General features: G+C 52.3%; 1 protein-coding gene across 2 annotated transcripts in view; it reads left to right on the top strand.

Annotated features, from left to right (window-relative positions):
- Positions 1–13,981, top strand: part of SMARCA4 (SWI/SNF related, matrix associated, actin dependent regulator of chromatin, subfamily a, member 4) — a 41,736-nt gene that overhangs the window by 10,606 nt on the left and 17,149 nt on the right. The window contains exons 6-17 of one of the 2 annotated variants that reach the window (XM_036400058.2): positions 2,282–2,408; positions 3,884–4,057; positions 5,325–5,498; positions 6,769–6,936; positions 8,187–8,237; positions 8,321–8,451; positions 9,629–9,686; positions 9,822–9,940; positions 11,832–11,982; positions 12,709–12,872; positions 12,994–13,060; positions 13,508–13,618. In XM_036400058.2, coding sequence (XP_036255951.1) covers positions 2,282–2,408; positions 3,884–4,057; positions 5,325–5,498; positions 6,769–6,936; positions 8,187–8,237; positions 8,321–8,451; positions 9,629–9,686; positions 9,822–9,940; positions 11,832–11,982; positions 12,709–12,872; positions 12,994–13,060; positions 13,508–13,618 — 1,495 coding nt within the window. The remainder of the gene's footprint in view (positions 1–2,281; positions 2,409–3,883; positions 4,058–5,324; positions 5,499–6,768; positions 6,937–8,186; positions 8,238–8,320; positions 8,452–9,628; positions 9,687–9,821; positions 9,941–11,831; positions 11,983–12,708; positions 12,873–12,993; positions 13,061–13,507; positions 13,619–13,981) is intronic. The other variant, XM_054518145.1, reaches the window with a different exon arrangement.

Consider the following 13,981-nt stretch of genomic DNA (forward strand, 5'->3'; position numbering starts at 1 on the left):
TCATGAGACCTTCTGGAATCTTCTACATCCTTCTCCATTGCTCTCCTTCTTGATTCTCTTCTTCATGAGACCTTGTGGAATCTTCTGCCTTCTCCTTTTCTCCATTGCTTTCCTTCTTGAGACCTTCTGGAATCTTCTACATCCTTCTCCATTGCTCTCCTTCTTCATGAGACCTTCTGGAATCTTCTACATCCTTCTCCATTGCTGTCCTTCTTCATGAGACCTTCTGGAATCTTCTGCCTCATTCCTCATTGCTCTCCTTCTTGATTCTCTTCTTCATGAGACCTTCTGGAATCTTCTACATCCTTCTCCATTGCTCTCCTTCTTTATTCTCTTCTTCGGGAGACCTTCTGGAATCTTCTGCATCCTTCTCCATTGCTCTCCTTCTTCATGAGACCTTCTGGAATCTTCTGCCTTCTCCTTTTCTCCATTGCTCTCCTTCTTCGGGAGACCTTCTGGAATCTTCTGCCTTCTCCTTTTCTCCATTGCTCTCCTTCTTCATGAGACCTTCTGGAATCTTCTACATCCTTCTCCATTGCTCTCCTTCTTGATTCTCTCCTTCCTGAGACCTTCTGGAATCTTCTACATCCTTCTCCATTGCTCTCCTTCTTCATGAGACCTTCTGGAATCTTCTACATCCTTCTCCATTGCTCTCCTTCTTCATGAGACCTTCTGGAATCTTCTACATCCTTCTCCATTGCTCTCCTTCTTCATGAGACCTTCTGGAATCTTCTACATCCTTCTCCATTGCTCTCCTTCTTGATTCTCTCCTTCCTGAGACCTTCTGGAATCTTCTACATCCTTCTCCATTGCTCTCCTTCTTCATGAGACCTTCTGGAATCTTCTACATCCTTCTCCATTGCTCTCCTTCTGCGGGAGACCTTCTGGAATCTTCTGCATCCTTCTCCATTGCTCTCCTTCTTCCTGAGACCTTCTGGAATCTTCTGCATCCTTCTCCATTGATGTCCTTCTTCCTGAGACCTTCTGGAATCTTCTGCATCCTTCTCCTTTTCTCCATTGCTTTCCTTCTTGAGACCTTCTGGAATCTTCTGCCTCATTGCTCTCCTTCTTGATTCTCTTCTTCCTGAGACCTTCTGGAATCTTCTACCTTCTCCTTTTCTCCATTGCTCTCCTTGAGACCTTCTGGAATCTTCTACGTCCTTCTCCATTGCTCTCCTTCTTCCTGAGACCTTCTGGAATCTTCTGCCTTCTCCTTTTCTCCATTGCTCTCCTTCCTGAAACCTTCTGGAATCTTCTACCTTCTCCTTTTCTCCATTGCTTTCCTTCTTGAGACCTTCTGGAATCTTCTGCCTCATTCCTCATTGCTCTCCTTCTTGATTCTCTTCTTCATGAGACCTTCTGGAATCTTCTGCCTCCTCCTCTTCTTCATTTCTCTCTTCCCTTCTTCATGAGACCTTCCATGTCCTCCTCTTCTTCATTTCTCTCCTTCTTGATTCTCTTCTTCCTGAGACCTTCTGGAATCTTCTTCATCTTTCTCCATTGCTCTCCTTCCTGAGACCTTCTGGAATCTTCTGCCTCCTTCTCCATTGCTCTCCTTCTTCGGGAGACCTTCTGGAATCTTCTGCCTCCTTCTCCATTGCTCTCCTTCTTCGGGAGACCTTCTGGAATCTTCTGCCTCATTCCTCATTTCTCTCCTTCTTTATTCCCTTCTTCCTGAGATCTTCTGGAATCTTCTACCTCCTCATCTTCTCCAATTCTCTCCTTCTTGATTCCCTTCTTCCTGAGACCTTCTGGAATCTTCTGCCTCCTCCTTTTCTCCATTTCTCCCTTTCTTCTCTTCTTCATGAGACCTTCCATGTCCTCCTCCTCTCCATTTCTCTCCTTCTTTATTCTCTTCTTCCTGAAACCTTCTGGAATCTTCTACCTCCTTCTTCATTGCTCTCCTTCTTTATTCCCTTCTTCCTGAGACCTTCTGGAATCTTCTACCTCCTCCTCTTCTCCATTTCTCTCTTCCTCTTCCTCTTCCTTTTCCTTTTTTTCTCCTTCCTCCTCTCCTCTTTTTTCTTCCCCTTCCCATCCTCTTTTCCTTCTTCCTCTTCCTTTTCCTCTCCTTCCTCCTCCTCCTCTCCTTTCCTCCTTCCCACCCTTCATCTCCTTCCCTTTTTTCTTCTCCTTCCCATCCCAACTCATCCCAAAATTCTGGGAGCGACTTCCCGACGCCCCCACCCTCCTCCCACACTCTTCCCAACGGGGAATTAGGTCAGGAATGAGCTGAGCTCATCCCAAAATCCTTCCTCATCCTCCTCCTCCTCCTCTGCAGGCTCCAAGCCCGCATCGCCCACCGCATCCAGGAGCTGGAGAACCTCCCCGGCTCCTTGGCCGGAGACCTGAGGACCAAAGCCACCATCGAGCTCAAGGCTCTGAGGCTGCTCAACTTCCAGCGCCAGGTGAGGGCTGGGTTTGGGACCTGGAACCTTGGGGTGGCTCCCAAAAAAAACCCAAGATTTGGGAGCAGGAACCTTGGGGTGGCTCCCAAAAAAAAACCCAAGATTTGGGAGCAGGAACCTTGGGGTGGCTCCCAAAAAAAAACCACCAGGATTTGGGAGTGGTGGTGGCTCCCAAAAAAACCAGGATTTGGGAGCAGGAATGTTGTGGTGGTGGCTCCCAAGAAAACCAGGATTTGGGAGTGGTGGTGGCTCCCAAAAAAAACAGGATTTGGGAGTGGTGGTGGCTCCCAAAAAAAAAAAACCCAGGATTTGGGAGCAGGAACCTTGGGGTGGCTCCCAAAAAAAACCCCCAGGATTTGGGAGTGGTGGTGGCTCCCAAAAAAAACCACCAGGATTTGGGAGTGGTGGTGGCTCCCAAAAAAAACAGGATTTGGGAGCAGGAATGTTGTGGTGGTGGCTCCCAAGAAAACCAGGATTTGGGAGTGGTGGTGGCTCCCAAAAAAACCCCAGGATTTGGGAGCAGGAATGTTGTGGTGGCTCCCAAAAAATCCAGGATTTGGGAGCAGGAACGTTGTGGTGGCTCCCGAAACGACCTCAGGGCTGGGGTTTTTTGGGGTTTTTGGGGTTTTTTGGGGGTTTTTTTGGTTTTTTTTTTTGTTTTTTTTGGTGGCGTCCCAGGAGCACTGGGGACACCACCAAGGTTTGGGAGCAGGAACCTTTTGGTAGCTCCCAAAAGGACCTCAGGGCTGGGTTTTTTTGGGTTTTTTTGGGGTTTTTGGGGTTTTTTTGGGGGTTTTTGGTTTTTTTTTTGGTTTTTTTGGTGGCGTCCCAGGAGCACTGGGGACACCACCAAGGTTTGGGAGCAGGAACGTTGTGGTGGCTCCCAAAAAAACCAAAATTTGGGACCAGGAACGTTGTGGTGGCTCCCAAAAATTCCAGGATTTGGGACCAGGAACCTTTTGGTAGCTCCCAAAACGACCTCAGGGCTGGGTTTTTTGGGGTTCCAGCTGCGCCAGGAACACTGGGGACACCACCAAGGTTTGGGAGCAGGAACGTTGTGGTGGCTCCCAAAATGACCTCAGGGCTGGGGTTTTTTTGGGTTTTTTGGGGTTTTTGGGGGTTTTTGGGGTTTTTTTTTGTTTTTTTTGGTGGCGTCCCAGGAGCACTGTGGACACCACCAAGGTTTGGGAGCAGGAACGTTGTGGTGGCTCCCAAAAAAAACCAAAATTTGGGAGCAGGAACGTTGTGGTGGCTCCCGAAACGACCTCAGGGCTGGGGGTTTTTTTGGGGTCAGGAGCACTGGGGACACCACCAAGGTTTGGGAGCAGGAACCTTTTGGTGGCTCCCAAAACGACCTCAGGGCTGGGGTTTTTTTGGGGTCAGGAGCACTGGGGACACCACCAAGGTTTGGGAGCAGGAACCTTTTGGTAGCTCCCAAAACGACCTCAGGGCTGGGGGTTTTTTTGGGGTTCCAGCTGCGCCAGGAGGTGGTGGTGTGCATGCGGCGCGACACGGCGCTGGAGACGGCGCTCAACGCCAAGGCCTACAAGCGCAGCAAGCGGCAGTCGCTGCGCGAGGCCCGGATCACCGAGAAGCTGGAGAAGCAGCAGAAGATCGAGCAGGAGAGGAAGCGCCGGCAGAAGCACCAGGTCGGGGCTTTCCTGGGGCAGGGAATTCCAGGGGAGTTCCCCGGGGTTTCAGGGAGTCTCACCTGGGTTGGGGGTTCAGGGGCGGTTGGCTCTGGGTGCTGGTGGGTGCTGGTGGGTGGTGGTCCAAGGTTTGGTGGTGGCTGCTGGGAGCACTCAGTGGGCCTTGGGATGACTTGATGGCTGGTGGGACCCTCTGATGGTCATTGGGACCCTCTGCTGACCATTGAGACCCTCTACTGACCATTGGGACCTTCTACTGACCATTGGGACCCTCTGCTGACCACTGGGACCCTCTGATCGTCATTGGGACCCTCTGCTGACCACTGGGACCATACAATGGCTGGTGGGACCCTCTGATGGTCATTGGGACCCTCTGCTGACCACTGGGACCCTCTGCTGACCTTTGAGACCCTCTACTGACCATTGGGACCCTCTGCTGACCACTGGGACCATACAATGGCTGTTGGGACCCTCTGATGGTCATTGGGACCCTCTGCTGACCACTGGGACCATACAATGGCTGGTGGGACCCTCTGATGGTCATTGGGACCCTGTGCTGACCACTGGGACCATACAATGGCTGGTGGGACCCTCTGCTGACCATCAGAACCCTCTACTGACCCTCAGGACCTTCTACTGACCATTGGGACTGTCTAGTGACCATTGGGAGCATACAATGTCTTCTGGGACCCTCTACTGACCATTAGGGCCCTCTACTGACCATCAGGACCCTCTCCTGACCATCAGAACCCTCTCCTGACCATCAGGACCCTCTCTTGACCATCAGAACCCTCTCCTCACCATCAGAACCCTCTCTTGACCATCAGAACCTTCTCCTCACCATCAGAACCCTGTCCTGACCATCAGGACCCTCTCCTCACCATCAGAACCCTCTCCTGACCATCAGAACCTTCTCCTGACCATCAGGACCCTCTCTTGACCATCAGAACCCTCTACTGACCATTAGGACCTTCTCCTGACCATCAGAACCCTGTCCTGACCATCAGAACCCTCTCCTGACCATCAGGACCCTCTCCTGACCATCAGAACCCTCTCTTGACCATTAGAGCCCTCTCCTGACCATCAGAACCCTGTCCTGACCATCAGAACCCTCTCCTGACCATCAGAACCCTGTCCTGACCATCAGCACCCTCCAATCCCCATCTGTCTCCTCCGCCCAACCCCTCCCGTCTCCCCCGCTCCGCCTTCTCCCGCCATTCCCACCGCGCTGACCTCCGCGCGTCCTCCTCCTCCTCCTCGCCCGCAGGAGTACCTCAACAGCATCCTGCAGCACGCCAAGGACTTCAAGGAGTACCACCGGAGCGTCAGCGGAAAGATCCAGAAGCTCACCAAGGCCGTGGCCACCTACCACGCCAACACCGAGCGCGAGCAGAAGAAGGAGAACGAGCGCATCGAGAAGGAGAGGATGAGGAGGCTCATGGTGGGGACCCCGGGACGGACGGACGCGGTCGGGGTGGACGGATGGACAGGAGCGGGGGGGCGGTGGGCGGCCGGAGGTCCAGCAGTGGTGGCCGTCGGGGCCGTGGTGGGCGGGGTCCGGTCGGTGTTTGCGGGTGGGGGCGTTGGGTGGCTCCTGAGGGGGTGTGGGGGTGGTGCTAAGGTGGGGTGGTGTCCACCCGGTGGAAGGGTTGGAGGAGGGACCTGGGGTGGTTGGAGGGGTGGGAAGTGTCCGGTGGTTGGGTAGATGGGATGGTCGGATGGATGGACAGGATGAGGATGAGGATGAGGATGAGGATGAGGATGGTTCCCATGGGTTCCTGAGCTGTTCTTCAGATGAAGATGAAGATGAGGATGGTTCCCATGGGTTCCTGAGCTGTTCTTCAGATGAAGATGGATGAGGATGAGGATGAGGATGAGGATGGTTCCCATGGGTTCCTGAGCTGTTCTTCAGATGAGGATGAGGATGAGGATGGTTCCCATGGGTTCCTGAGCTGTTCTTCGGATGAAGATGGATGAAGATGGATGAGGATGAGGATGAGGATGAGGATGAGGATGAGGATGAGGATGAGGATGAGGATGAGGATGAGGATGAGGATGAGGATGGTTCCCATGGGTTCCTGAGCTGTTCTGAGGATGAGGATGAGGATGAGGATGAGGATGAGGAGGGTTCCCATGGGTTCCTGATCTCTCTCTCTCCCCGCAAGCAGGCCAAGGATGAGGAAGGGGAAGGGGATGAGGCTGAGGATGGGGATGAGGATGAGGATGAGGATGATGATGATGAGGATGAGGATGAGGACGGTCCCTGACCTCTTTCTGCCCCTGGACAGGCCGAGGATGAGGAAGGGGATGGGGATGAGGCTGAGGATGATGATGAGGATGATGATGAGGATGAGGATGAGGAAAGGGATGGGGATGAGGCTGAGGATGATGATGAGGATGAGGATAATGATGAGGATGAGGATGAGGACGGACCCTGACCTCTTTCTGCCCCCGGACAGGCCGAGGATGAGGAAGGGGAAGGGGATGAGGCTGAGGATGAGGATGATGATGAGGATGAGGATGAGGATGAGGATGAGGATGAGGACGGTCCCTGACCTCTTTCTGCCCCCGGACAGGCCGAGGATGAGGAAGGGGATGAGGATGAGGATGAGGCTGAGGATGGGGATGAGGCTGAGGATGGGGATGAGGCTGAGGATGATGATGAGGATGAGGATGAGGACGGTCCCTGACCTCTTTCTGCCCCCGGACAGGCCGAGGATGAGGAAGGCTACCGCAAGCTCATCGACCAGAAGAAGGACAAGCGCCTGGCCTACCTGCTGCAGCAGACCGACGAGTACGTGGCCAACCTGACCGAGCTGGTGAGGCAGCACAAGGCGGCCCAGGTGGCCAAGGAGAAGAAGAAGAAGAAGAAGAAGAAGGTGGGACAAGGGGAGGAAGGCCAGGAGGGTGTTTGGAGGCAGTGCCAGGGCTGGGCTGCCCAGGCTGACTTCATCTCCTTCCTCCTCCTCCTCTTCTTCGTTTCTCTCTCCTTCCTTTCTTCTCTTTGTCTCTTTTTCCTTTTCTTCCTTCCCATGTTTTGTCTCCTTCCATTTTTTCTTCTCCTTCCCATCCTTTTTTCCTTCTTCTTCCTCTTCCTTTTCTTCTCCTTCCTCCTCCTCCTCTCCTCCCCTTTTTTCTTCTTTCTCTTCCTTTTCTTCTTCTTCCTTTCCTCCTCCACTTCTCTCCTTCCTGCCCTTCACATCCTTCCATTTTTTCTTCTCCTTCCTGTCCTTCTTCTTCCTCTTCATTTTCATCTCCTTCCTCCTCCTCCTCTCTTTTCCTTCTCCTTCTCCTTCTTCTTCTCCTTCATCTCCTTCTCCTCCTCCTCCTTCTCCTCCTCTTCCTCTTCCTCCTCCTCCTCTTCCTCCTCTCTTTTCCTTCTCCTTCTTCTCCTTCTCCTCCTCCTTCATCTCCTTCTTCTCCTCCTTCTTTATCTCCTTCTTCTCCTTCTCCTCCTCCTCCTCCTCCTCCTCTTCCTCCTCCTTCTCCTTCTTCTTCTCCTTCATCTCCTTCTTTTCCTTCTCCTCCATCTTCTTCCTCTTCCTCCTTATCTCTTCTCATTTTCTTCCTTCCCACTCTTCATCTCCTTCCCTTTTTTCTTCTCCCTCTTCCTTTTCTTCTTCTTCCTTTTCTCCTCTACTTCTCTCCTTCCTGCCCTTCACATCCTTCCATTTTTTCTTCTCCTTCCTGTCCTTCTTCTTCCTCTTCATTTTCCTCTCCTTCCTCCTCCTCCTCTCTTTTCCTTCTCCTTCTTCTTCTTCTCCTTCATCTCCTTCTCCTCCTCCTCCTTCTCCTCCTCCTCCTCTTCCTCCTCCTCCTCTTCCTCCTTCTTCTCCTTCTACTTCTTCTCCTTCTCCTCCTCCTTCATCTCCTTCATCTCCTTCTTCTCCTCCTTCTTTATCTCTTTCTTCTCCTTCTCCCCTTCCTCTTCCTCCTCCTTCTCCTTCTTCTTCTCCTTCATCTCTTTCTTCTTTTCCTTCTCCTCCATCTTCTTCCTCTTCTTCCTCTTCTTCCTCATCTCCTCTCATTTTCTTCCTTCCCACTCTTCATCTCCTTCCCTTTTTTCTTCTCCTCCCTCTTCCTTTTCTTCCTCTCCCCCCTCTTCCTCCTCCTCCCGTTGTCCCCGCAGAAGGCAGAGAACGCCGAGGGTCAGGCTCCAGCCATCGGCCCCGATGGGGAGGTGAGTCTGGGGCCATCCCAATCCTGGGGGAATTCTGGGGCTTTTTTAGGGAATTTTGGACAATTCCCAATTCCCAATCCCAGCCCCTGGATGAGACCAGCCAGATGAGCGACCTCCCAGTGAAGGTGATCCACGTGGAGAGCGGCAAAATCCTGACGGGAACCGACGCGCCCAAGGCCGGGCAGCTGGAGGCCTGGCTGGAGATGAACCCGGGGTAAACTGGGAGCACTGGGAGCACTGGGAGCACTGGGAATGGTCCCTGGGGGCACTGGGAATACTGGGAATGGACCCTGGGGGGACTGGGAGGCCTGGCTGGAGATGAACCCGGGGTAAACTGGGAGCACTGGGAGCACTGGGAATGGTCCCTGGGGGCACTGGGAATACTGGGAATGGACCCTGGGGGGACTGGGAGGCCTGGCTGGAGATGAACCCGGGGTAAACTGGGAGCACTGGGAGCACTGGGAGCACTGGGAATGGTGGGAATGGACCCTGGTGGGACTGGGAGGCCTGGCTGGAGATGAACCCGGGGTAAACTGGGAGCACTGGGAGCACTGGGAGCACTGGGAATGGTGGGAATGGACCCTGGTGGGACTGGGAGGCCTGGCTGGAGATGAACCCGGGGTAAACTGGGAGCACTGGGAATACTGGGAATGGACCCTGGTGGGGCTGGGAGGCCTGGCTGGAGATGAACCCGGGGTAAACTGGGAGCACTGGGAGCACTGGGAGCACTGGGAATGGTCCCTGGGGGCACTGGGAATACTGGGAATGGACCCTGGTGGGGCTGGGAGGCCTGGCTGGAGATGAACCCGGGGTAAACTGGGAGCACTGGGAATACTGGGAATGGACCCTGGGGGGACTGGGAATACTGGGAATGGACCCTGGTGGGGCTGGGAGGCCTGGCTGGAGATGAACCCGGGGTAAACTGGGAGCACTGGGAGCACTGGGAGCACTGGGAATGGTCCCTGGGGGCACTGGGAATTCTGGGAATGGACCCTGGGGGGACTGGGAGGCCTGGCTGGAGATGAACCCGGGGTAAACTGGGAGCACTGGGAGCACTGGGAATGGTGGGAATGGACCCTGGGAACACTGGGAGGCCTGGCTGGAGATGAACCCGGGGTAAACTGGGAGCACTGGGAACACTGGGAGCACTGGGAATACTGGGAATGGACCCTAGGGGGACTGGGAGGCCTGGCTGGAGATGAACCCAGGGTAAACTGGGAGCACTGGGAGCACTGGGAGCACTGGGAGCACTGGGAATACTGGGAATGGACCCTGGGGGGACTGGGAGGCCTGGCTGGAGATGAACCCGGGGTAAACTGGGAGCACTGGGAGCACTGGGAATTCCAGAGCCAATTCCATGTTTTGGAAAATTCCCATTTTTCCCCTGCCAGGTACGAGGTGGCTCCGCGCTCCGACAGCGAGGAGAGCGGCTCCGAGGAGGAGGAGGAGGTGAGGAAGGCAGAATTGGAAAATAAAATGATATTTTAATTAACTCCACCCCCATAACCTCAGCGTTCCCCAATAAATTTTGGAATCTTTTTTTCCCTTTTTGAACCGAAATTTCTTTTTTTTTTTTGTCCCCAGGAGGAAGAGGAGGAGCAGCCCCAGCCGGCCCAGCCCGCGCTGCCCGTGGAGGAGAAGAAGAAAATTCCAGACCCCGACAGCGACGACGTCTCGGAGGTGGACGCCCGACACATCATCGAGTGAGCCTTCCTCCCCCCTTCCTCTTCCTCTCGTTCCTCTTCTTCCTCTTCCTCCCTCCTTCCTTTTCTTCTTCTCTTCCTCTCCTTCCTCTGCTTTTTCTTCTTTCCTCTTCCTTTTCTTCCTTTTCTTCCTCTTCTTCCCCTCTTCTTCCTCTTCTTCCTCTCCCTCACCCGCTCTTCCTCTTCTTCCTCTTCTTCTTCCTCTTCTTCCTCTTCTTCCTCTTCCTCCCTCCTTCCTTTTCTTCTTCTCTTCCTCTCCTTCCTCTTCTTTTTCTTCCTTCCTCTTCCTTTTCTTCCTTTTCTTCCTCTTCTTCCTCTTCTTCCTCTTCTTCCTCTTCTTCCTCTTCTTCTTCTCCTCCTCCTCCTTCTTCTTCCTTTTCTTCCTCTTCTTCCTCTTCTTCCTCTTCTTCTCCTCCTTCTCCTCCTCCTCCTTCTCCTTCTTCTTTCTTTTCTTCCTCTTCTTTCTTCTCCTTCCATTCCCAGGTGGTCCTTGACCCTTTATCCCATTTTCCCCCCATTTTATCCCAATTTTCCCCATTTTTTCCCATTTTCCCCCCATTTCCTGGTGGTCCATCACCCTTATCCCAGCTTTTCCCCTCTTTTATCCCATTTTATCCTAATTTTCCCCATTTTTCCCATTTTCCCCCATTCCCAGGTGGTCCTTGACCCTTTATCCCATTTTCCCCCCATTTTATCCCAATTTCCCCCAATTTTTCCCATTTCCCCCCCATTTCCTGGTGGCCCATAACCCTTATCCCAGGTTTTCCCCTGTTTTATCCCATTTTATCCCAGTTTTTCCCCATTTTATCCCAATTTCCCCGTTTTATCCCAATTTCCCCCATTTTCGCCATTCCCGGTGGTCCTTGACCCTTTATCCCATTTTTCTCCCATTTTATCCCATTTTCCCCCCATTTTCCCCCATTTCCAAGTGCTCCTTGACCCTTTATCCCATTTTTCTCCCATTTTATCCCATTCCCCCCATTTTCCCCCATTTTCCCCCATTTCCAAGTGCTCCTTGACCCTTTATCCCATTTCCCCCCCATTTTATCCCAATTTTCCCCATTTTTCCCATTCCCAGGTGGTCCCTGTCCCTTTATCCCATTTTTCTCCCATTTTATCCCATTTTCCCCCATTTTCCCCCATTTCCAAGTGGTCCTTGACCCTTTATCCCATTTCCCCCCCATTTTATCCCAATTTTCCCCATTTTTCCCATTCCCAGGTGGTCCCTGTCCCTTTATCCCATTTCCCCCCCATTTTATCCCAATTTTCCCCATTTTTCCCATTCCCAGGTGGTCCCTGTCCCTTTATCCCATTTTTCTCCCATTTTATCCCAATTTTCCCCATTTTTCCCATTCCCAGGTGGTCCCTGTCCCTTTATCCCATTTTTCTCCCATTTTATCCCAATTTTCCCCATTTTCCCCCATTTTCCCCATTCCCAGGTGGTCCCTGTCCCTTTATCCCATTTTTCTCCCATTTTATCCCAATTTTCCCCATTTTCCCCCATTTTCCCCATTCCCAGGTGGTCCCTGTCCCTTTATCCCATTTTTCTCCCATTTTATCCCAATTTTCCCCATTTTCCCCCATTTTTCCCATTCCCAGGTGGTCCCTGTCCCTTTATCCCATTTTTCTCCCATTTTCTCCCATTTTTCTCCCATTTTATCCCAATTTTCCCCATTTTTCCCATTCCCAGGTGGTCCCTGTCCCTTTATCCCATTTTTCTCCCATTTTATCCCAATTTTCCCCCATTTTTCCCATTCCCAGGTGGTCCCTGTCCCTTTATCCCATTTTTCTCCCATTTTATCCCAATTTTCCCCATTTTCCCCCATTTTCCCCCATTCCCGGGCGGTCCCTGTCCCTTTCTCCCGGTTTTTCACCCCGTTTTTCCGGGCAGGAACGCCAAGCAGGACGTGGACGACGAGTACGGCGTGTCCCAGGCGCTGGCGCGGGGTCTCCAGTCCTACTACGCCGTGGCCCACGCCGTCACCGAGCGCGTGGACAAGCAGTCGGCCCTGATGGTCAACGGCGTCCTCAAGCAGTACCAGGTGTGGAGATGTGGGGGGAAAAGGGTGGGATCTGGAGAGGGATGGAGATCTGAGGTGGGATCTGGAGAGGGATGGAGATCTGAGGTGGGACAATGGGATTGAGGAGCTGGATGAAGATCTGAGGTGGGATCTGGAGATGGATGCAATGTGGGATGAAGATCTGAGGTGGGATCTGGAGATGGATGAAGATCTGAGGTGGGATCTGGAGATGGATGAAGATCTGAGGTGGGACAATGGGATTGAGGAGCTGGATGAGGATCTGAGGTGGGATCTGGAGATGGATGAAGATCTGAGGTGGGACAATGGGATTGAGGAGCTGGATGAGGATCTGAGGTGGGATCTGGAGATGGATGGAGATCTGAGGTGGGACAATGGGATGGATGAAGATCTGAGGTGGGACAATGGGATTGAGGAGCTGGATGAGGATCTGAGGTGGGATCTGGAGATGGGTGGAGATCTGAGGTGGGACAATGGGATTGAGGAGCTGGATGGAGATCTGAGGTGGGATCTGGAGATGGATGTAGTGTGGGATGAAGATCTGAGGTGGGATCTGGAGAGGGATGGAGATCTGAGGTGGGATCTGGAGCTGGATGAAGATCTGAGGTGGGATCTGGAGATGGATGGAGATCTGAGGTGGGATCTGGAGCTGGATGAAGATCTGAGGTGGGATCTGGAGCTGGAGCTGGGTGGGGATCTGAGGTGGGATCTGGATCTCCATTCCCACAGATCAAAGGCCTGGAGTGGTTGGTGTCCCTCTACAACAACAACCTCAACGGGATCTTGGCCGACGAGATGGGCCTGGGCAAGACCATCCAGACCATCGCCCTCATCACGTACCTGATGGAGCACAAGAGGATCAACGGCCCCTTCCTCATCATCGTCCCGCTCTCGTGAGTGCCTGGAGAACCCCAAAATTCCCACCCTTGTTCCATGCGGAGAACCAAAATTCCCCAAAATTCCCCAAAATTCCCCAAATTCCCACCTTTTTTTTCCGTCTGTCTTTCCCCACAGGACTTTGTCCAACTGGGCCTACGAGTTCGACAAGTGGGCTCCGTCCGTGGTCAAGGTCTCCTACAAGGTGAGGACCAAATTCCTTGGGTTTCAGTTCCTTGGATTCCGTTTTCTTGGATTCCATCTCCATCCCAAGCTTCCGTTTTTCTCTTCCTGCTCTGGAGGACTTGGGGTCCCAGCTCCAAATCCACAAAAATCCACAAAAAATCCAATTTTGGCTCCTTCCTCACCAGCAGGAGACCCCAAAACCTCCTGACCTTTTTGGATACCACCCCATTTTTCTGGGAATTCCAAATCCAAATGGATTGGAGCTCCAAATCCACAAAAATCAACGAAAATCCACGAAAATCCATGAAAATCCACGAAAATCCATGAAAATCCCCCAAAACCCCACAAAAATCCCATTTTTGCTCCTTCCTCACCAGCAGGAGACCCCAAAACCTCCTCACCTTTTTGGAAAACCCCCCCATTTTTCTGGGAATTTTGACATTCCTGGTTGGAATTGTCCCCTCAGGGCTCTCCGGCCGCGCGCCGCGCCTTCGTCCCGCAGCTCCGGAGCGGAAAATTCAACGTTCTCCTCACCACCTACGAGTACATCATCAAGGACAAGCACATCCTGGCCAAGGTGAGCCCTTCTTCATCCAAAAGTTTTTGCCCAATTTTTGGTTTTTTCCCATGCTCAAGTTTTCGGGAAAGATGAAATTTTGGATAAATTCTGATATTTATGATTGGCAGAAAGTTCTCCAGAGCGTAGAAGCTGAAAATGGAATAGAGGTGGAAGGAAGTAGGAGAATAATTGGGGTCTAAATTTGGGTTCTCAGCTTCTTATTTCTTATTTTTTTTTTTAGTTTCTTCCTTATTTTTTGAGTTTCTTCCTTATTTTTTGAGTTTCTTCCTTATTTTTTGAGTTCCTTTCTTATTTTATCCACTTTGTCTTAGTCACCTCCACGAATTCCAGAAGGTTGGGTTGAATTGGGTTGAATTCCAG

The sequence above is a fragment of the Molothrus ater genome, chromosome 36 (genome assembly GCF_012460135.2).
Source record: "Molothrus ater isolate BHLD 08-10-18 breed brown headed cowbird chromosome 36, BPBGC_Mater_1.1, whole genome shotgun sequence".
NCBI classification, from domain to species: Eukaryota; Metazoa; Chordata; class Aves; order Passeriformes; family Icteridae; genus Molothrus; species Molothrus ater.